This window comes from Astyanax mexicanus, chromosome 1 (genome assembly GCF_023375975.1).
Source record: "Astyanax mexicanus isolate ESR-SI-001 chromosome 1, AstMex3_surface, whole genome shotgun sequence".
Lineage (NCBI taxonomy): Eukaryota > Metazoa > Chordata > Actinopteri > Characiformes > Acestrorhamphidae > Astyanax > Astyanax mexicanus.
The window spans coordinates 33,886,195-33,907,540 of NC_064408.1; the positions used below are offsets into that span (position 1 = coordinate 33,886,195).

The 21,346-nt window shown below is 39.5% G+C and overlaps 1 protein-coding gene across 7 annotated transcripts in view; it reads right to left on the reverse strand.

Moving 5' to 3' along the window:
• Nucleotides 1–3,885: 3,885 nt before the first annotated feature.
• sptbn4a (spectrin, beta, non-erythrocytic 4a) overlaps nucleotides 3,886–21,346 on the reverse strand; it is a 57,137-nt gene continuing 39,676 nt past the window's right edge. For 6 of the 7 annotated variants that reach the window (XM_049466535.1, XM_049466543.1, XM_049466546.1 and 3 more), the window contains 15 exons: nucleotides 20,939–21,069; nucleotides 19,774–19,978; nucleotides 16,756–17,001; nucleotides 15,588–15,722; nucleotides 13,591–13,835; nucleotides 13,208–13,346; nucleotides 12,270–12,354; nucleotides 12,072–12,131; nucleotides 11,553–11,740; nucleotides 9,527–10,494; nucleotides 8,350–8,410; nucleotides 7,501–7,754; nucleotides 6,682–6,852; nucleotides 6,042–6,084; nucleotides 3,886–4,592 (listed from right to left, as the gene is read on the reverse strand). In XM_049466535.1, coding sequence (XP_049322492.1) covers nucleotides 4,125–4,592; nucleotides 6,042–6,084; nucleotides 6,682–6,852; nucleotides 7,501–7,754; nucleotides 8,350–8,410; nucleotides 9,527–10,494; nucleotides 11,553–11,740; nucleotides 12,072–12,131; nucleotides 12,270–12,354; nucleotides 13,208–13,346; nucleotides 13,591–13,835; nucleotides 15,588–15,722; nucleotides 16,756–17,001; nucleotides 19,774–19,978; nucleotides 20,939–21,069 — 3,399 coding nt within the window. In that variant the 3' untranslated portion in view covers nucleotides 3,886–4,124. The remainder of the gene's footprint in view (nucleotides 4,593–6,041; nucleotides 6,085–6,681; nucleotides 6,853–7,500; nucleotides 7,755–8,349; nucleotides 8,411–9,526; nucleotides 10,495–11,552; nucleotides 11,741–12,071; nucleotides 12,132–12,269; nucleotides 12,355–13,207; nucleotides 13,347–13,590; nucleotides 13,836–15,587; nucleotides 15,723–16,755; nucleotides 17,002–19,773; nucleotides 19,979–20,938; nucleotides 21,070–21,346) is intronic. The other variant, XM_049466534.1, reaches the window with a different exon arrangement.

The window sequence follows — 21,346 nt, forward strand, 5'->3', positions numbered from 1 at the left end:
TTATAAACAGAATCCTCAGTTCTGTTTATAAGCACAAATGTTCCTTCTTGCTGATTGGGGACAAGACATGTGTAAATAACAGTGATGTATTTTTGTATGTGAATAATAAATAATGCAAATGTTACTCTGTTACTGCTTAATAGGTGAGAAACATCGACTAATTTTTGCTGTTTTGCCGTTTTTTTCGCACTATAAGGCGCACTTAAAATCCTTTTTATTTTCACAAAAGTGCAGTGCGCCTTTTAATCCGGCGCGTCTTATGTATACATTTTATCAGTCAGGTTGTAAAGAGCAGTAAAGCCACTTCGCTGAAGTACAGCGTTACACAGGAGTTTCAGTTTAGTTCTCCAGCACCCGGGCTGGAGTAGCATTAACATTACCTGCTAACCGCAATTTCCTCGTCCAGTGGTGAGTATTATCAGAATGTGGCCAGTTTCTAACCCTGGCTAGGACTGCTGGAGCCGCAGTTGCATTACCCACTAGCCACGCTCGCTATTTCCCCATTCAGAGGTGAGTATTATCTACTTGTAGTCTGCTCCTAACCCCGGTTAGCAATGCTGCAGCGCTTAGCCATTAATGCTAATGCTCCAGCCCCCATCCCCCCCCCCCCCCCCGGTAGCAGCAGTTTGCTAACTCACAAAATGCATGATTTGGGGAGTGGCTGTTTAGTGAATCAATATCAAACCTTAATAACTGCTCTAGAGAATCATATACAGCACCTTTAACTATGAATACTGGACATGTGACATGTTCTTGTACAATCAAATGTTTAATTCTCTGCCATTAGAAAACCTGAAATAGGGATAAGTGGAAACCCATAAATTAATCAGATTACTAACCAAACAGCACCAGGAGCAGACAGCTTTCACAGTAAACTCCAGATCAACATTTTATAAGGAACAGGGATCAATGTTCTGCATCACTCCTAGGCTCATAAATAGCTTTCACTCTAGGCCAAGGATACCAAGGTTCTTGGGGTAAGTGTGAAAACACCATTACTCTCTTATTTAAGCCTGCATTCACTTCCAGCATTTACATCTTTTCATATTCTCCATCTGTCCTCTTACTGTCTCCTTTTCTCTCTACCAGAGAAATGGGTCTGTTCTCCAGAGCCCACTTCAATGACACCCCTCACAGAGTCTCCTTCACTGAGATGCTATCCAAACATGGGCTCAACTTTTGAATATATGGGGCGCCCAACGAGAGGGCAGAAAAAAAATATACAAGTGGTGCCAAGGAATGGGGACAAAGCGCAAAGATTGACCTCACCAAGCATAGTGCATTAAGAACAAACATCTAAAAAAGGCCCAGTTTAGACTTTTCATTCATATGAATAATGTTGTGTGAGTTTCTTTTAACTCTCGTTCTCTCTCTGACCAACAGTATAATGATTCCATTCTCATAACTTAACCGAGAGAGTGTCTACCTTTAGAAAATAGAAACTTGAAGGTGAAAGATTCTGGTGAGCGATGTGAATATATTGTCTTTCACAAGGTGTCCAGTACATTTTCCTGCCCAAAAACGAAAAAAGGTCAACAGAGAGATGTGTGTGTGTGTGTGTGTCTGTGTGTGTACACTGTGGATCTATAAAGGCTACCTAAATGCAGGTTTACCACTTATGATGTCAGGAGTAATTGGAACAAGTACTACTCTTCAGCTCTTTACATTTCAGTTGATTATTAAAAATGATTTGTATTTTTTTTTCTTTTTTCGTAATTCAATGCAGCTCATAGAAGTGAATCTGGTAACTAGGATATATACAAATATATATATATTATATATTATATATATATGTACAATTTTTAATAGCATGACAGTTTCACAGACACCCTACATCCGATTTTAATATGTACTAATCATTGTACAATCAAAGGATGAAGGTAAGAAGAGCAGCATTTTCCTACACAGAACAGCCTCATCTCTCGTATTCCGCACAGACACTTCATTCAATGTATTGCGATAGCCTAAGGAATACAATGGCTGAGCGTATACCTACTAACTTTGTCTCTTTTGAACGCACACACTCTCACTGCCATACATTCATAACGCACTTGGACATCTTGAATATGACTTTACATCATCTGGATAATAGAAGGGGAGGGGGGGTTGGGTAATCTGAAATAAACCTCTATTTGAATATTTTAACAGGGAAGGACAAACCATTATCCATAAACCTCCACAAACAAAATTCCTCCACAGTCATCGAATATGGCCTGACTGCACTTGATGCAAAGAGGGGCAACTGTTGTATTTTTTTTTATATATAATATTCTTTGCCACACTGTTACCTCTAAAGGATAGTTCTTATGCCATACTATCATTTATAGCATTTTTGTGTGAACTATACCACTAAGAGCGAAATAAACACCAGAGCACAGGTGTGTGTGTGTGTGTGCAACAGTGTTTCTCAGTGTTCCTGAAGCATTCATTGTCTATTTTCGGTTCTCACACACACTAGGGATGTGCATTTAGGCTAATTCTGATGTTCGAGTGTATGCAAGAGGTCACCAATGGATATTCAGACAACCACAAGAAATGGTGTAGAAAATAGAAATATAGGGCTGTAGGCTAAAAATGTCAAAAGCACATTATTATATAAAAACAGCCCAGAGATATCTGTTGTTTTAGTCTCAGGTGAGAAAATGTATCTAATCTGATGATATTTTTCTCTTCAGATGAGCCAAAGCTGAAACTGAAAAGCTATTAGTAACAGTTTTTTTACAATCTTAATGCTGCCTTCAAGTCATTTTGGAAATACTTTGTATTTACGAGATGAGCGCACATGAATGCCACTATTAACTCATAATTACCAACTTTACCAAATGATTTGATTGACCAATAATACCAAAAATAATAACTCAAAAACGAGTTAGTATTAGTAATTAGTATTAGTGACTTAATTTTTTTTTTTTTTAATTAGAGTCCTGCCACCTACTGGTTGTTTTGCAGCATAAATATCACCTAATTTCTAATCAACATATGTATTTATTTGTTTTTTTAAGACAATTTGTGATGTATATTCAAGCTGCATTTGCACTTTGTTAAGTTTGTTGAAACAGGTTAAGTAACCATCTATAGCAAGAGTTAGCTTTTTAGTTTCAAAATGTTGACTGAAGGATAAACAAAGGAAAATGATATTTTTCTCTTCAGATGAGCCAAAGCTAAAACTAAAAAGCTATTTTTAACAGTTACAATATCAAAACTCTTTGACTTTTACAATCTTAATGCTGCCTTCAGGTCATGCTGAAAATATTGCGTATTTACGAGATGAGCGCACGTGAACGGCACTATAAACTCATATTTACCAAATGGAAATGATTTGATGAGCCCAGATTTTTCAACAGCTAGATGAGTTAGCATGTTGCTAATATTAGCTAGAAAACTTAACAATTAGGCATTATCAGCTAGAGCAGTTATGATCTAGCTAATATTCGCTAATAAGCCTATTTATTACTAAAGCAAAGCTAGCACTGCCATCTTATTCACAAACACATGTTCCAGGCAAAGACTACACAAGTCACATTAAAGTCCTAATAAAATAATGAAAGTGGCAATTCACTGAATTGTTAATTTGCTTATTTTCTGTGTCCTGTCCAGATGAAAGGTAAATAATGCTCTAACAGTGTTTTTTAGTATGATTATTGAATGATTATAAGTACTGGGGCACCAGTGCACATCCCTAACACACTCACAAACACACACATATGGCTCAGAGGAAATCTGTGACACTGTAAAAGAGATACTTCATACATTATATTGCTTCAGTTAAAAGGCTCTAGGAATATGTGGAGGGGAATACTGTCTTCATTCTTTAACTTATTTCTTTGTCATTGCAGCAAATCAGTAGTTTTACACAGAGGGAAGCTTTCAGAGAAACAGAAAACATTTTGTAACTTTTCTCTTTGGGACACTCCAATATGCTCACACACTCATACACACATACACACAGTATGTCACAGGAAGCTCTCACCAGCACCTCAAACCCATCATCAGCAACACAGAAAGAAAACCACAAGTCTTCCTTTCTTCTTCTCCTCCTTCTCCTTCTCCTCCTCTCTCAGCAGATGGATGGAAGAATGGACGGATGGACAAATAAAGGTGTGAAGTAAGACGAGCCCAGTGAATCATTTGCTTTTTCCCGAAGTGCTGGAAGCCCTGGAACCCCGGTCTCCTCTTTCTTCTCTCTCTCTTTCTCTTTCTCTTCCTCCTCGCTCTCGTTCTCCTCGTTCTCTATGTCCCCTCTCTCCACGCTCTCCTCGATCTCGTTCTCCTCTCTCTCCCCTTTCCCTCTCCCTCTCCCCTCTCTCTTTTTCTCGTCGTTCGGCTCGCTCCCTCTCCGACGTGTCCCTCTTTTCCGAGCTTTTCTCTGAAGCCTCTCCTTTGTCTGACCGCTCTGAGCGCCCCGACTTCTCAGACTTCTCTGACTTCTCACTTTTCTCGCTCTTCTCCGATGGCTCCGCCCCTTCAGAGCGCTCCTTGCGTTCTGATTTGTCGGGGTCGGTGGAGGAAGTGGTCGGTTTATCCCACTTTGCAATATCATCAATCTCACTCAGGCTGGTGTTGATGCTGTTTACCCAGCGTTTAAGATCTTCCTGTAAAACACAAAAACAAGTAAAACTTTAAAGGTGGAATTAGGGTGTTTGTTTTCACGCTAGCCGTAAGCTCTGGTCCTCCACTGGATTGCGTTTAATTGGTCCTGTGTTAAAGCTGCTTTTAGGCTCGGGAGTGGTCCAGACTGCCAATCTCTGGCTGTCCAGTAATTTGTGGTCAAAAGTTCAATTTAAAAAGAAAAGGTGTGAAAGCTATCTGCTCCTGGTGCCATGTGTAGGGTTACGTGATTAGTTTATTTTATAATGTGACTGCTTCTCTATATCGCTTTAGATACTCTTGCTATTGTTTTGTTTAAAAATTAATGTTAAAAATCAAACTGTGATTTCATTACAACTGACCTACTGACAACAGATTTAGGAAATTGCCCTTTGGCTGCATCCCGGCAGCATAATACACATTAATATTGTTGGGTACAGACTATCTACATTAATAAACTAACGCACTTTTTCTAACTGGAAGTGATAGTATTGCTTTGCCAACATGCATTCCTGCAAATTCTCCTGTCACTGCTGCCACTTGTGCATTATTTGCCATTTTGTCTAATAGTAGCTCAATCAGAACCACAACCAATAATACCAAAAATAATTACCAATAGAGACACACTCAAATACTAATTACTATTAGTAATTAGTGACTCAATTTCTAAGAAAAACAGACTTTTATACAGGTTTTATTTTTATTAGAATTCTGCCACCTACTGGTTATTTCGCAGCATATATATCAATTATTTATTAATCAACTTATTCATTTATTTGGTTGTTTATTATATATGTATATTTAGACTGCATTTGCGCTGTTTGTTAAGACAGATAAAATAACCCTCTCTAGAAACCTTGCTGAAAACAGCTAAACCTGCCATAACTCTCCCAACTTACTTGTTTCTTTTCTTTTCTTTTAAGTATGAAAAAAACAGTTATATCTTTTTGACAAAAAACCTTGCAGCCATCAGGATTAAAATTAAATTAAATTAAATTTAATTTAAATAAAATTAATTTTTAACTTGAATGCATTTTTGACATAATGCTTATGCGGCAGTTGTTTCAAACTTTAATGATAAATGAAACAACAGAATCTTTTTACATTGATTACCATTTAAAGTAAAAATGAATTTTCGGTATGTAAGGTATTGCTTAACAATGACAAGCTAATCAGGATTTAAATTTCAGTATATTTAATATTTTATAAGAAAGGCTCCAAAAGTTTATTTATTGATTGGAACAGAACAGAAACCATTTTGATGGTGTATCTGTAATATTGAACGGCTGATTTAACCTTAAAAAATACACAAATACACACTAACCCTTAGTGTTCTTATACATAATCCTGTTTAAGATGACAAGACTCTGTTGTGCTGTTACTTTTGGCACACAATGTACTTTGTAGACAATGTAAGACAGTAGACAGTAACAGAGTGCTGAAACACAGCTCACCTCATCTTTTGCCAAGAAGATGTAGTCCCCTTCAGTCTCGGTCCTGTGGTGGGTCAAATAAAACAGAATTAGTATTTGAACAAATGAACATATCTTACATCACAATTTATATTTAAGATTCTTAAAAACTGCTATTTATAACACTATCTTTTACCTATTACAGTTTTTTTTTATTTCATAACAAAATGCTCTGCATCAAATTAACCAAGACTAATTAAACACACTAATGGAATGTACAGTTGGTCAGTTTTCTTTATTCACTGCCGATATCAACAATATGCTTAGAAATGTATAAGGCTCATTGCGATAACAATATTTCTTTGTCATACCGACCACATCTATTAACATACAGAGCACTTATAATTTGTTATATTTCCAGGGCTGGGTATCGAAATTCTATACCAAAAAACAACCATAATGTCGGGGGTACTACCGAAAACTAAAACACAAAAAAGTCTGTGCTTATTGTCAATGTTTTGCATATTTTGCAGATCTGCAGATCCTTACACCAAAATAAGGTAGTGTGACAACAAGCTTAATTAACTTTATTACATTTATTACTAGTTTCTGTGCAGGGCTGCTGGTCTAACAGGCTGAATGAAGTGTTTAAAATTAAAAGCCATACTAGGACAAGTTCTACCTGAGGATGAAGACATTCTTCTTCTTCTTGTAACCGTTGGTGGTATCGAAGGTGCAGATGGCTAAGTTGAGGAGTGGCTCGTCATTGTAAGGGGTTGTTGTATTTCTCGCATCCTTATAGAAGCCAATCTCTCCTTTGTTGAGGACGCAGAACAGGTTCACCCAGGATTTGCTGAAAAGAGAGAGAGAACAGAAAAAAAACATAAGGATCATGTTGGAGTTTTGGATGGTAGGACAGCTCTCATTAAAAATATTTTTCAAATTTAAGAATGAATTGAGACTTGAATGTCCATAAGTCCTACTAGACCAATTATATCATGTTGCTTTTTCTACACATTAAAGAGCAATGAAAACCGTAATGTCAGCCCTGGTGTAAGTATCTATAAATTTATGGCAGTTATGGAAATAATTGAACGTTTTTCTAAACAAATTAAAAAGTGCACAACTGCCATGTTCCAGGGGCTTGACTCTGGGGGCCTCATTATCATCACTACTACTAGTACTTAAAAACAATGAATTCTGCGCATTCCACACAAAATATGTTTTGCAGATGTTTATATAAGCGCTAGAGTCCCTTAAATCCCAAAAATCTCTTAAATACTACCAAAGTAGTCAAATTCTTGACATTAAGTGGTATTATTGTACGTCTCATGAGTGTGCTATTAAATCTCTTATTGTTTGGAATTTAACTGAAAATATTTTGATAGGGAGAGGTACTATGCTTTAATGTTCTGCATAGTTCAGTAACTCCACTGCTCCAACATGCCTGTCAATAAGATCCCTGTTACTTTCTTTGTCATTAGCTGGCAGCAGTCAGTACCTGTTGGGGCTCCTCTCCTTGCCCTCCTCCTCATGCTTGCGGTATAGGAAGCCCTCGTGTCGTACAGTGTGTGTGGGAGGCTGTGGTGTACTCGGGATGCTCTGCGCCGGGGCGGATCGGGAGCGACGCGTCTCCTCGGGCTCTTTAGGACGCGGCCTTCGTCGGGGCTTGGGCCGATCACGAGCTCGAGGGCGATCGAGACGAGTGACGGGGGCTGAGAGGCTGCTGGAAGGTCGATAAACCTCTCCCCTCGCCTAAGAGATAGAGAAAAGGTCCATTAATTCTTCTATATTCACAACTTTTTTTTTCACGAATGAACAAAGAGAGTGAACACATTACCAATCTCTCCCACAAGACAGTGGTAAATTCAGTTTCTCTATGTTTTTATATATGAAATCAAAGGGTATAAATGGGCTGAGATCCAAATAACTTATAAGTTAAAATTCAGTTTTCTTTACCAGATTTCTTATATGAATTTCTAGGCCTTTATTTAATCATGTGCTTTTTACATGGTCATAAAAAAAACGGACAGCTGCAGAAATCTGACTATGATCAGTTAATTAAATGCGTGTAAAACATACTCTCTGTTGTATTGCTGACCAAGGAGAAATGTTGAAATAATCCAACATTCAGTTTATTAATTTAGATCACCTATTCTAAATGGAACAACTGACTAACGCGTTTTCCCAGTTTCTTAACGCTGGTTGTGGTGTTTGACATGATCATAACTTACCTGCAACTACACATTTATTATAAACCCTAATATATTTACATTTATCCAACACACATAAGTGCTGCTGGGAAAACCTACTGTTAATTAATTGAAGTAAATTAAGCAGCAGTACTCACATTGCATGCTTCTCTCTCCTGTACTTGTTCAACTACATCAGCCATGGTGGAGCGCTTCTCCCTACAACAGCAATACATCAATATGATTATGATTATGATTACATATATAACATATAATAAATATCCAATCAATTAACAGTATAAATATGCCTACTTAAAATTTCATAAGATTCCTAAGTTCTACATAAAATATATAACAAGCATCACATTGATAAAGACAACATTCAGAACTAGCCATGTTGTTACAAATGTTTAAATAGCTCTGTAATGTAATTTGCTTAGCAAAAAAATGTATGTATGGTGGCTTACAATTCAAATTCATAAGCCTTGAACATTTAGCCACTTTACAACCAACAAAAGTGATAGACCAACAAAAAATAACACATAACTGTGAAGTGGAATGAAAATAATATATGGTTTAAAAAAAATGCAATCAAATAAAAAATTACACACAGCTGGACTCTATTAACTAATTAAGAGACTATCTGATTACGCTGAATTTTATGTAGGGGTTTCAGAGTAAAAAGGGGCTGAATACTAAATACTTCACACCTTTTATTTACATTTGATTAATATTTTGAAAAACTCATCTTTTCATTTCACTCCACAGTTATGTGCTACTCTGTGTTGGCCTATTAAATCAGAAAAAAATGTCATGGTCTCGTCCTGCTTTGTGTCTTTTTTGTTCATCCCTGTGTTTTTCCTGCTTCGCCCCTTGTTACCCTGCCCCAGGTGTTTTCTGTTTCCTGCCTCCTAGCTCTTTGTTTCAGTGTCGGTGGTTTACATCTATGGTCAGTCAGGTTACGGTTTTTCCATGTTTTTGCAGTCTCTCTGTTTTCCATGTTACTTTATTGTTTCAGTTTTTGGTTCCTTGTTTGTTAGTTTCTTTTGTTTAATAAATAACACTTGCAATTGCGTCTGTTCTCCATGTCTCCTTGCTGCTTCCTACCTGACACTAAATAAAATACATTTAAGTTTGTGGTTGTAAGGTGACAAAATGTGAAAATGTTTGAGGGGTATTAATACTTTTGGAAGCCACTGATTTGTTTAGATCACATGCACAGCTTCTGCAGTAAAACAGGATCTTATTATGTCTGCTCAATGGGAAGCCATTATTCACTGTGTGTTATAACCATTCACACACACAAACACACAGTACACAATGTCTTTCCCTTACCCTGATGGCCTCTTGTCTGACCCTTCTTTTCCAGACTCCTGGTCACTGGAGTCCTGCCTCTGCAGCCTGTGTTTGCCGCTCCCCTCCTGCTCGCTGGACGACTGCCGCTCCATCCGCCGCCGATAACGCTCCTGCCGCACGATCAGCGGCAACTCGTTCAGCCTGGCCTGGATCTCCTGCTCGCTGGATGTCTGTCGGCCCAGTCGGTACTCCCTCTCCCGCCGCAGGTGGTCCATTTGGGGGTCGGAGCGGCTGCCACGAGGGTCCCTCTGCAGCCGGCTGTGGATCATTTCCAAGGAGGGATCCATGCCCATTGGGGTCCCGGGGGTATCTGGTGCTCCACCAACAAAATGGCTGCGGTGGGCCTCCAACAGAGGCGGCACAGCCTTGTGGATGTGGTTGATTTTGGGCTGGAGGAAGTCAGCTTTCAGGTTTTGCCAGGCGTACGCCAGCTTGGGTTCGGTCACCCCCACGGCACCGAGATGATTCAGGCTGTGATGACTAGAGCAATCGGCTCCCATGACAGCCTGCTGGTTTAAACCGGTGTAGCTTGAGCTGTCCACCCCTAAAGCAACCTGTTGATTTAATCCAGTGTAACTGGAGCTGTTCATCCCCAAAACGCTGGCTTGTTGGTGTAGTCCATGGTAGCTGGGGCTGTCTAGCCCTGGTACACCCTGTTGGCTGAGTCCATGGTAGGAGGAGCCGTTCATGACTGGTGTGTACGGATTCAGCGTAGATGCGAGCCTCTGGGTGAGGGGGTGAGCGGCCGTGTGCGCCATGGTGTGCGAGAGGTCTTGAGGACTGGGCTTGGGCTCGAGCAGTGTGTCCTGGAGAGGGTTCCGGAAGAGAGAGGATGAGGAGGAGGAGGAAGAAGAGCTGGGCACCAGGCAGGAGAGAGGGAACATCTGTCTGTTGAGGAGAGATGAGGTGGTTGGCTGCTTGCTCTGCTCTTCCTTCAGTTTCTCCGCCTGGGAAAATAACATGAAAAGGGACGGAGTTGTATACTGAGGTTAACTGAATGAATAGCATCATTAATAGATAGATATACACTGTGTTAGCATTCCAAATGAATCATGTGTTCTGATTTGTGGTATAAATGAGACACAACACTGTTTTTAGAAGGAGAGATCAACTTATTATATTATATACATTGTATAGTATTTGTATAGGGTTTAGTGCCGTGTTTAATGCTGAGCTATCCAACTCTACTCTTATAGACTTACTTCTTTAAAGTTAAGCTCAACCATCCTGATCTGTGTTATAGTGGAGTCAGCCTGGTGCTCACGTTACATTTCTGATCTACCTTTGTTTGCTACAATCTGGAATGTGTGATGGTCTCTACAGATTTTTTAGACAACTGTCTATTGTTCATATTATTTGTCTATTGTCCATTGTTAATTTAGGGATAACACTTAATACTGCACTTTCAGCAGAGGCCTGTTGCAACAAGGCAAGCAAATTGCCTGGGGATCGAGCTGGCCTGTGGCCCCCAGACAACGACTGTTTATTAATTAAATGCAAAGACAAACTAGCTGCTGACTGTAAGCCAGTAAGGTCAACTAACGTGCACCTCCCCAGAAATGTAACTACGCATTACAAGAAGTGGACAGCAGAAGCTGTGATTGGTCCGCTAATGGTGGTTAGGCCTAAGGTTTTTTGCTGTGGTCCAGGGGTGTGGGGGCAGAAGGGGGGAAGGGTTGTCCATTTTGCTTGTGGCCCTTAAATGCCATGAAACATCCCTGATCGTGATTAAATCTCTAGAAGCAGAGCTGGGCAACCTTTCTCTACTGATTAAGAAGAATGGATCAAAGTGGAAAAAGCCAAGAATCACGCAAGTCAAAAGAATGAATGGAACCAGTCAATTCTGGTTCAATGCTGCTATAGTCTACAACTGTCTCTGTTGAAGAATTGAGATTTTGTTTGCATAATGCCAATACCGATATTTAAAAAAGCAGAGACATGAATGCATATTAATGCATAGTATAATAATGAATTTGGTATAGACTGACAGAAAACAACAACAGACCTGTCGCAAGGAGTTAAAATGTTCCCTCCATGTAGCTGCTGCTTTCCTAAATGCTTCATGTCGGCGAATCAGCTGCTCCACTTCATCAGCTCCGCCCTCTGCCTCACGTCTGCTGCTGAGTGGCTCCTTTGATGTTAACCATGCTTGCTCAGCTGTACTGGGCTGGGCAGACTGTAGCCTCTGCTGCACTGTAGACACAAAAACCATCGCTGGTTAGGCAGACATTCATTCTTTTTTGATATGTTTTGTCATTTTTTTTTATCTGTCTTTCTAAAATTATCTAAATTCAAAATGTAATCTGTCTAATTAGTTATTTAATGATGTATTTAAAATTACATTTTGAATGATTATTTTATGCTCTAAGCTGTAATTTTTGGCTCTAAATAGAACTATTTATATTTCATTATATGCCAAAAATACACAGCCATAAAAATCAGCCATAACATAAACACCACCAACACGCCACCACCATGTCAGTGTCATTGCAGTGCTAAGAACGACCCACCACCCAAATAATACCTGATCTGTGGGGGTCCTGTGGGATCTTGACCATTGAAGACCACTGAGGATGAAAGGAGGCTAACAAAGTGTGCAGAGGTGTTAATGTTATGGCTGACTGGTTTATAGCAAAACATCAGTACTGTTTAAAAAAGCACCAATAATTGTAAATCTACATTTACATTATTATTATTATTATCTGCAAACAGATTCTCTTACTGCATTGAAGCTTTTCCCAGTGATGATCCCACTTATCATTCAGATCTTTCTGCTTTGCCATCACATACTCCAACTTCTCCTTCACCTAGTTTAGAAATAGAGAAAGAGAGAGAGAGAGAGGCAAGCAAGATATGATATAAGATAATATTTCTATTTATATGATAAATAATATTTGTATCCCATTTTCTCCCCAGTTTACACAGCCAATTACCCAAACCACTCATTAGGACTCCTCCTATCACTAGTGATGGCCTAACACCAGGAGGGTTAAGAACAGCGCATGCCTCCTCCGATACATCTCCACCTCTTTTTAAACTGCTGCTGATGCAGCATTGCCGAGAAACATCACAGTTTGCTCGGAGGAAAGCACAGTGACTGATACATCAGCTCACAGATGCCTTGTTCTGATCAACATCACCCTTTGGAGTGATGTGGTGAGAGGATGCCATCTACCCACCCAGAGAGAGCAAGGCCAATTGTGCTCTCTCAGGGCTCCGGCAGCTGATAACAAGTTACATGAACAGGATTCAGCAATCTTCTGATCACAGTGGCAGCGCCTTAGTCCGCTGAACCACTCGGAACCCCTAGGTCACAATCTCTTAAAGATTTCTAGTAAATTTATTATTATTGTCCATGGACCAAATTATTTATTATTCATGACTGTAACACAATAACTGTGCCAAAAATAAACTTATTTGTTAAACTGAAAGCATGACATGTTTTTGGTCCATGCTTCAATGTCTTTTTCAGATGTCTTATAAAGTCCTTATAGGCTTTAATTAAATAAAGATTTTTTTTTTGAAGAACTGGAAATTTCGCCAATTCTACAAATTCTACAAAAGTACATTGCCAACTTTTGCTGACTGTGATTGTGGCGGTGATGGTTTGGACCCTCTGTGGTAATGTGTAAAAGTGTGTACATGTGTGAGAGTGTGTACCTCCTCAGCTGCAGGGTTGTGTGCAGCGAGCAGCATCTTGCCCATGTCCACACACTGCAGGAAGCTCTTGCTTTTGTTCTCCATTTTACTCTTCAGGTTCTGGTGCTGGGAGATCATATTCTCTAGGGCTGACAGATCCCTATAAAACACACACACACACACACACACACACACACGCACACAGTAATAGTAAGATGTCTGAATATCAGTCATTAACAAGGAAGGAAAAGCCAGCTGTGTTTTTCTTTTGCTTAATTTACCATTTTAAACCACGGTCCTGTTGTGACATCACAGCCATGATAAATGAAAAATATGCTGTTTTCTTTAGTCCTAAGGAGACTGGATGATAAAAAAAATATGGAAGTACAAAAGCAGTCTCATACCGGGCATCTTCAGAGGGTCCGATCTGTCCCATGATTCCATCCGTCCACATACTAAGCTCACGCACCACAGCAAAGAACTGGATTTTATCAGTTACTGTAGTAACCTGCACACGACTTCCCTCGCACGCCACAAGCAGCTCCTTCCATGTCTGCATCACCTCTGTTTCCCGGGCCAGGATAGCATCGGCTTTCTCTCCAGCATAGATTGCACGGAGCTGAGAGGCATTCTCCTGCAGCTGTCGCACCTAAACAGGTCAAAGTCACAAAGCATTAGAATCTAGTGGTCAAACTTGGAAAGATACAAGTTTCAGGCAAAATATAAGCTCTTTACTGAATCTACAATCAGAACTCTTTGTGTAAACATAAAAGGCAATATTTGTACAGTTATAGGGTCTATCACATTATTATGCTTGATCCTATCATTACTAAGATCAGAGTATATCAGTAATCTGATCATGTTTACATGAGCTTGGGTAATCAGATAAAGGGAAACATAGGACAAAGGAGCTACATGGGTCAGGCCATATTTGAATTTTTATTCTTTAACCAGACAATAATCTGAGAAATTGAGATGTGGCAAAGGTGTGTTCAGGTACATTTCTAGTAGAAAACACAGATATGGGGGGCGCCGAGTGGTCCAGCGGTCTAAAGCGCTGCCACTATAAGCAGGAGGTCGCAGGTTCGAAATCCCACTGATGCATCTTTGCCATCAAGCTGCCGGTGCTCAGAGGGAGCACAATTGGCCCTGCTCCCTCTGGGTGGGTAGATGGCGCTCTCTCCCCACATCACTCCTAGGGTGATGTCCACAGCACAGGGCGTCTGTGAGCTGATGTATCGGAGCCAAGCTGCTGCGCTTTCCTCCGAGCGCGCTGGCTGCTCGGTAATGCTGCATCAGCAGCAGCTCGAAAAGAAGCGGTGGCTGGCTTCACATGTATCGGAGGAAGCATGTGTTAGTCTTTGCCCTCCTGGTGTGTTGGGGCATTACTAGTGATAGGGGGAGTCCTAATGAGTGGGTTGGGTGATTGGCTGTGTAAACTGTGGAGAAATTAGAAAAAATAGAAAACAAAAAAAAAGAAAACACAGATATGCACAAATGAAATAAAACCAGCGTTTCACTCGCCATTCCCTTTAAGAGTCAGGGGCGCTCTGATTTTTGTTTATTGGTATTTTAATGGTGCAGCACTTCTGTGCTTCTCAGCAGAGGAAACTGGTCTGCTCATTCAAGCAGCAAAGGTGTGCAAGCAGGTCATTTACAGAAACAGAAAATTTAATGTTAATTTAGAGAGTATCACATTTATTGTTGATGTAAAAAGTGGGTTTTTGTGTGGGGGATGTAGTGTATACGTCTTGGTAGCGCATGGTGCAGCTGCGTCCTTAGATGTACGTATGATGGCTTACTGTATTCAGGGTTTAAATCATGGAGCAGATGCCAGCCATGGAGATGTTACAGTTGCATTTCTCTTCGCTAGTTTTTATACATAAAACTAAAACACATACACAAGGCACCTGACTATATTTTATAGCAAGCAAGAGTACGGGGAGGTGCTGGGAATAAATTATAGGATAATAGGACATTTGTAAGTCTGTAAGGTAACTAGTGTCAGTCTACTTGATAGCAAAATAGCACAACATTAACATTAGGACACTTACATCCCTGCAAGATTACTTCAATGGGAGCTACTTCTGTCCAGTTGTAGATAACAGTTTGTTAAGCATTTTGGAAGCCACATATACAAGTCTATTAGAGATTACTAGTAGGGTACTGGCTTTGATTGCTATTTAGCTACTCTAGCCTCATAGCTACCTGTATAAGATAAGCTAATGTTGGTAATGGTAAGTACAGTTAGCTAATAAGACCCTTAGGATAAACTACACCAGGGAACGGTAAAGTAGCAGTGAGGTAAGGCTTGCCAGAGAGTCTAAATGGGAAATTCCCTCAGACTAGCCTATCAGCAGTGGTGGTTGCACCTGGTCAGTACAGGTGTTGTAGAGCTCACCTGCGAGACCAGCAGCTGCAGAGAGTGTTCGAAGGAGTGCAGCAGTCTCTGGAGTGTGCCGGGGTTAGCTGTGCTCACCTGACAGGACCGCACCTCTGGCAACTGCCTCATCTTCCCCTCAATCTGTACCAACACCTGAAAACAAAAACACACACAATCACATTCACAATAAATAACTGAAGTGATGTTATTATAAATAGTCTGGGATGGAAGATATTTGGAGCAATTTATAGTTTAAAGTAATTGATTAATTATAAATGAATTGATTTACTTTAAACATAAAGTTGTAAGCTGTTGCTCAATCAATTACACTTTATTCAAAATATAATAGTATAGTACTAGTATACAGATAATCTGTTTATCTAGCTAATCTGACTAAATATGTTTACAGTAACAAATAAATGATCAGCTGCTGTTAATAAGACAGAAATAACTATATTTAACTATATATATATATATATATATATATATATATATATATATATGTTACCTTTTTTAGAGGACATCTACCATATATGTGTAAGTGCTGTAATGTGAATCAGGGTGCTGAAAGTGAATCAGGGTGAATCAGGTGGTGTAAAGCTCCCTCTACTGGTCAAACCTCAAGATGCAGTGTATATGTAAGTTTCACTTTGGATATACTAATGCATACTTTAATAATGCATACAGTACTGCTGATTTAAAAGCATATGGATATGTATGTAGCAAGCATAAATGTATATAAATTACTGTTCATACATGTAATATACGTATGATACATTTCATTGTTATGTCTCAAAAACCTAGTACTTTCTTCTGCATTCAGATGTCATCAAAATGTTATAATAAGTGTTTTAATAGAAATACTTAAAAACTGTAATACAATATTTCACATTGACTTCCATAAAAAAAAACTAGAAGGGATTTTTATTCTACTGTAAAGCTCTTAAGTTTTTTTTTAATTTACAAGGGTTATGCTTGACAGTGATGTTTTTCTGAACAAAGGGTGGAAACATAAGACCAACTTTAAAAATGGCCAATTTAAATTAAAATGGCATAAATAAATCTCTGACAAATGTTGTACATAAGAAACTCCATATAGTATAATATCAGAATTCATGTGGGGAGAGAATGCTTTTGCATATCCAAAGAAAGAAAAGTGTGATACTGTGTGTATAGTGGGTTTAACCTCTTGGCAGTCGGTGAAGAACTTGTGGAGCTGGTGGGACGCGGCCAGCATCTGCGCTCTGGTTTCCATCAGTTCCTGGAGGTCCGCCCACGACTCATTCAGGCCGTCCTTCCACTCTGCGATGGTAGCGGCGTCCGCATGGCCGCAGTCAATCATCTCGTTCACCATCTTATTGACCGAGTCCATCTGCCTCTGACCCACAGAGCTCGTCTCTGCTCGGAACTTAGTGAACATCTCCTGCAGAGCCTGCAGAGAGAGCACACACACACACACACACACACACACACACCAGGGTCAGCACAGCCACTATCCACATGCCATCAAACGTTAATGGAAAATGAATGGTGGAGACAGCGTTTTTCTTTACTGTTAGCTTCCATGTTGTAGACTAGACATGGAAAGTATAAAGTGTAAAGTAAAGGCTTGCAAAAGTATTTATGCCTTTTAAACTTTTTAAAATTTTATCAGCCTACAACCAGAAACTTGGATGTATTTTATGATACACGGTTTTCAAAATTTGAATCAAATAAACATCTGAAAAGTGTTACGTGTTCTGAAAAAAATATGAAAAGTATTTTCTGTTGGCGGACTTGAGACTTGAGACTGGGAAGAAGATTCACCTTCCAGCAAGACAATGACCCTAAACATACAGCCAGAGTGTCACGTCCTTGCCCTGTTTCCTGTCTGTTGTCATGTTTCTGTGTTTATTTACCTTTTCTGTGCCTGTCGTCTGCTTGTGCCTGTGAGTGTGTCTCCCACGTGACCCTGGTTCCTTACTGTTTCTTTGCCCTCACCTGTGTTCAGTTTGTAACTCCTCCCCTTAGTCCCAGGTGTTTCCTGTTTCCCGTGTGTGTGCTCCTCTATTTATAGTCCGTGTTCCCTTTGTCCCGTGTCAATCCTTGTACGTTTCACGTCTGTCAGTGCTCCGTGTTTTTCCTTGTTTTTTCAGTACTGGTTTCTTTATTCCATGTTTATTTTGTGTTTATTTTTGTTAATACATTTTTGTATAGTTTGCGTTTGGGTCCGCCTCCTCGTCCTTCCCGCACCCTCCCTCACACAGAGCTACAGGTGGAAAGGTTTAGATCAAAGAATATTCATGTGACCAAAATCCTATTGAGCTATAGTGGCAAGACGTGGAAATCGCTGTTCAGACACTCTCCATCCAACTTGGCTGAGCTTGAGCTATTTTGCAAGGAAGAATTTTAGAATTTTATTTGATTAAAACCATGTATCATTTATGGGCTGCTTTGTGTTGGAAGGGTCAACAAACAGGCTGTGCTCTCAAGTGCTTTTCATGTGCTGAATCCACAATAAACAATCGGAAGAGGCACGCTGAGAAAGGCTTAAGGGGTTAAAACGTTTATGCTTTTCATAAACAAGTCAAATAAATATACAGTACATTATAAAAGTGCTGTCCGATCCTCTTTATTCTACTTTGTATTGGCTTATTGCTTAAAATCTTAATAAAATATATTTAAGTTTGTTGTTTGTATGGTGACAAAATGTGAAAAAAATTAGGGAGTATGGAAAGTTTTGCAAGCCGCAGTATGCACACACACAGTGGGAACAATATGAACAGAATTTCCAAAAATAACAGAATTTTAAATAAATAAATTACCTACATTTTTTTTTTGTTCTAAATGTTTGAATTCATTTTTTTATGAACTGCCCAGCTGTACTACACGGTTAACTGAGTAAAGCTTTCTTTATCACAAACAGTGTTCTAAAGATCTACCAGCCTGCAGAGTTCAGCCCCAAATAGGGCTGGGTGATATGGAAAACAATCTTATCACGATATAGTTTTCCATATCAGCCGATATCGATATGTATCACGATATAAATCAAATCAGTTTCTGTTACACGTAAAGGTTTATTTTTACTCATAAGTGACAGAATAAGGGAGTTATGGCCAAAATCACTAGCAGGCTCAGAGCCTTGTGGACAGACACTAGGATGTTCACATCTTGCCAGGTGAGTACAAGGTGCTCAGACAGCTTTTAAATTAATTTTAAAAAGTCATTATACAGTCACACAGGTCCGCAGGCAACTGCGTAAAGCAAAACACAAGAGTATATCACAGTGTTCATTTTGACAGGTGATTTTGATACAGTTTAGTCTTAGTCTTTTGACTAAAATGTATAATAGTTTTAGTTACGTTTTAGTCTATCGGATATTATTAGTTTTAGTCACATTTTAGTCTAGTTGTAGTCTAATAAATTTTGGTCATATAAAAAGTATGTATTACATATGTTTTACTGTTTTTATTTTATATTTGTTGTTATTTTGAGATTATTTACTACTAATGTTTATTAAAATAATAGCCTATAAGTTTTGTTGCATTTAAATTATTTTAACATTTAAACATTTTAAAGCAAGTGACCTGTAATAGAGGTGGGAGGAATAAAGCCAAGTTTCTGAAATGATACACTTCTACTGCAGTACATATTTATACTAACATTACTGGGTTTCAGTAGACTAGACTTACATTACTTAACAAGTGTATTTAAAACTCATCCAGTTCAGTAACAGCAATGTTTAGCTCCGTTAAAATACAACTACACAGATTATATAATCTTCTATATTTAGTAAAATATCCAGCACAACAGACTCTCTCAATCTGTTAAAAACTAAAAACACAAAGTAACTGCTGTATAAACAGTGTATAAGACAGAGGAGAATTCTGCCCTCATGGTTTTCTAACAGAAACAGTGAGAGTTAGGAAAAAAAACCGGAAAGTGCTGCTTCTCTGAGGGGAGGGGTTATCGACTCCTATCGTCCGCCTTATAATTATCACAATATATATTTTCCTCGATAACTATCGATATCATTTTATCGCCCAGCACTAGCTCCAACCCTAATCTAGCTCATCTGATATAGGCGATGAAAGCCTTTAGGCACTTCTGAATACTAGAGCTATGTGTCTGGATCTGAACTCTTCAGTAGGGTAGATCTCCAGGGCTAGAAGAACATGGTGTGTGTGTGTGTGTATCTGTGCCTGTGCATGTGTGTGAAACAGACCGTGACATGCTCTAGGTCCTGTCCGAGCTCAGTAGAGCTGGCCACAGCCTCTCGCTCTGAAATCCATTTCTCCAGGGCCTCCACCTCCCTCTTCAGCTGATAGAGCCAGTACTGCTGCTCCAGCTTCGTCTTCCTCTGCTCCACCAGGTCCTTCAGAGACACGTACAGCCGGTCAATATGAGCCTGCTGCTTAGTGATCTGCTCGCTGAGGGACAGAGAAAGGAGGAAAAAAACATTAGATCTGATTAGGTCTGGTTCATGACTTCAGCAGTTAGTAATACGGTTAGTAATGTTGCAGAGATGACAGGAACACCCTCAGTGATTTTAGTCCAATATGAATGTACCATGTCAGTTACTCAGAACCCATAACCATCTGTAAAATGAGGGTTTACCTTTTCTCGTCCTGTTCTGTGTCTCTCTTGTCTGTCTCTGTGTGTTTCCTGCCCGCCTGTCTGTTTATTTATTTTTTTATTATTATTGCCCCTGTCTTCAATGCTCTCACCTGTGTTCATTTGTAGCTCTGCCCCCCTTGTTACCTCTTCTCAGGTGTTTCCTGTTTCCTGTTCCTTCCGTGTGTGCATATATAGTCCCTTTGTTTCAGTGTCCCTTGTCGGTTCTTGTGTGTTTTTCATCTGTTCAGGTTGTGTGTTTCCTTCTTTTATCAGTCCTAAATGTGATCTGTGTCTCCTTGTTGCTGTAGTTTTGGTTTATTGTTTATTTTGTTTACTTGTATTGTCTATTAAAATTATAAATAGAAAATTATCCGCTCTCCGCATCTCCCTTGCTATGACTCCACATTTTGAGAGTTAAAAGAGTGTTACCTGCGAGTGTAGGCTTTTATTATTATTATTTGTTTATTCAAAGATTTTAATAAATATGTTTACCTTTTTTTAAATGGGTGTGTATCAGTTTAGATGTTTAACAGGGATGAGTACATGGTCAAGCTGTTGAAAGTTTTTAACCCTCTATGGCACAAATTATATTTTTGTGAGAAAAAAAAAAACACCAGTATTCAGGGAACTTTTTTCAGACCATATTTTTATTTTTATTAACCACTGCTTTATCATGATGTCCCTAACAAAGTGATCTACTGGTTTGTTGCCTGAGGGCAACACCATGCCATAGAGGGTTAAAGGGGTCTGTATCTGTTTAGCTGGTTATTTACCTGTCCGGATGTCCCAGCTCCAGCATGCGGCGGCACTGCTGAGACAGGAAGCCCACTGTTTCTGAGTAGTTCTCCACCTTCTGCTCCAGAGCCAGCTGCTCTTTCAGCAACCTCAGAGTACTTGGTTCATCCTGCAGACAAAGAGTGAGACAGAGACAGATTACACAACATTACGGGGGCTCAGCAGTCACAGCACCGGTTTATTAATGACAGGGTTGTGGGTTCGATACCCGAGCTTGGCAAGCTGCCACTGTTGGGCTGTAAGTAAGGCCATTACCACTCACTGCTTCACGAGCATCACATATCTATGCTGATGGGTGTGGTGGTCTGGTAGTGAGGTGTGTTCCGGTAAATTTCTGCTTTATAGTTATCTTGGCGAACCATGACAATTGGGGCTTTTACATTGCA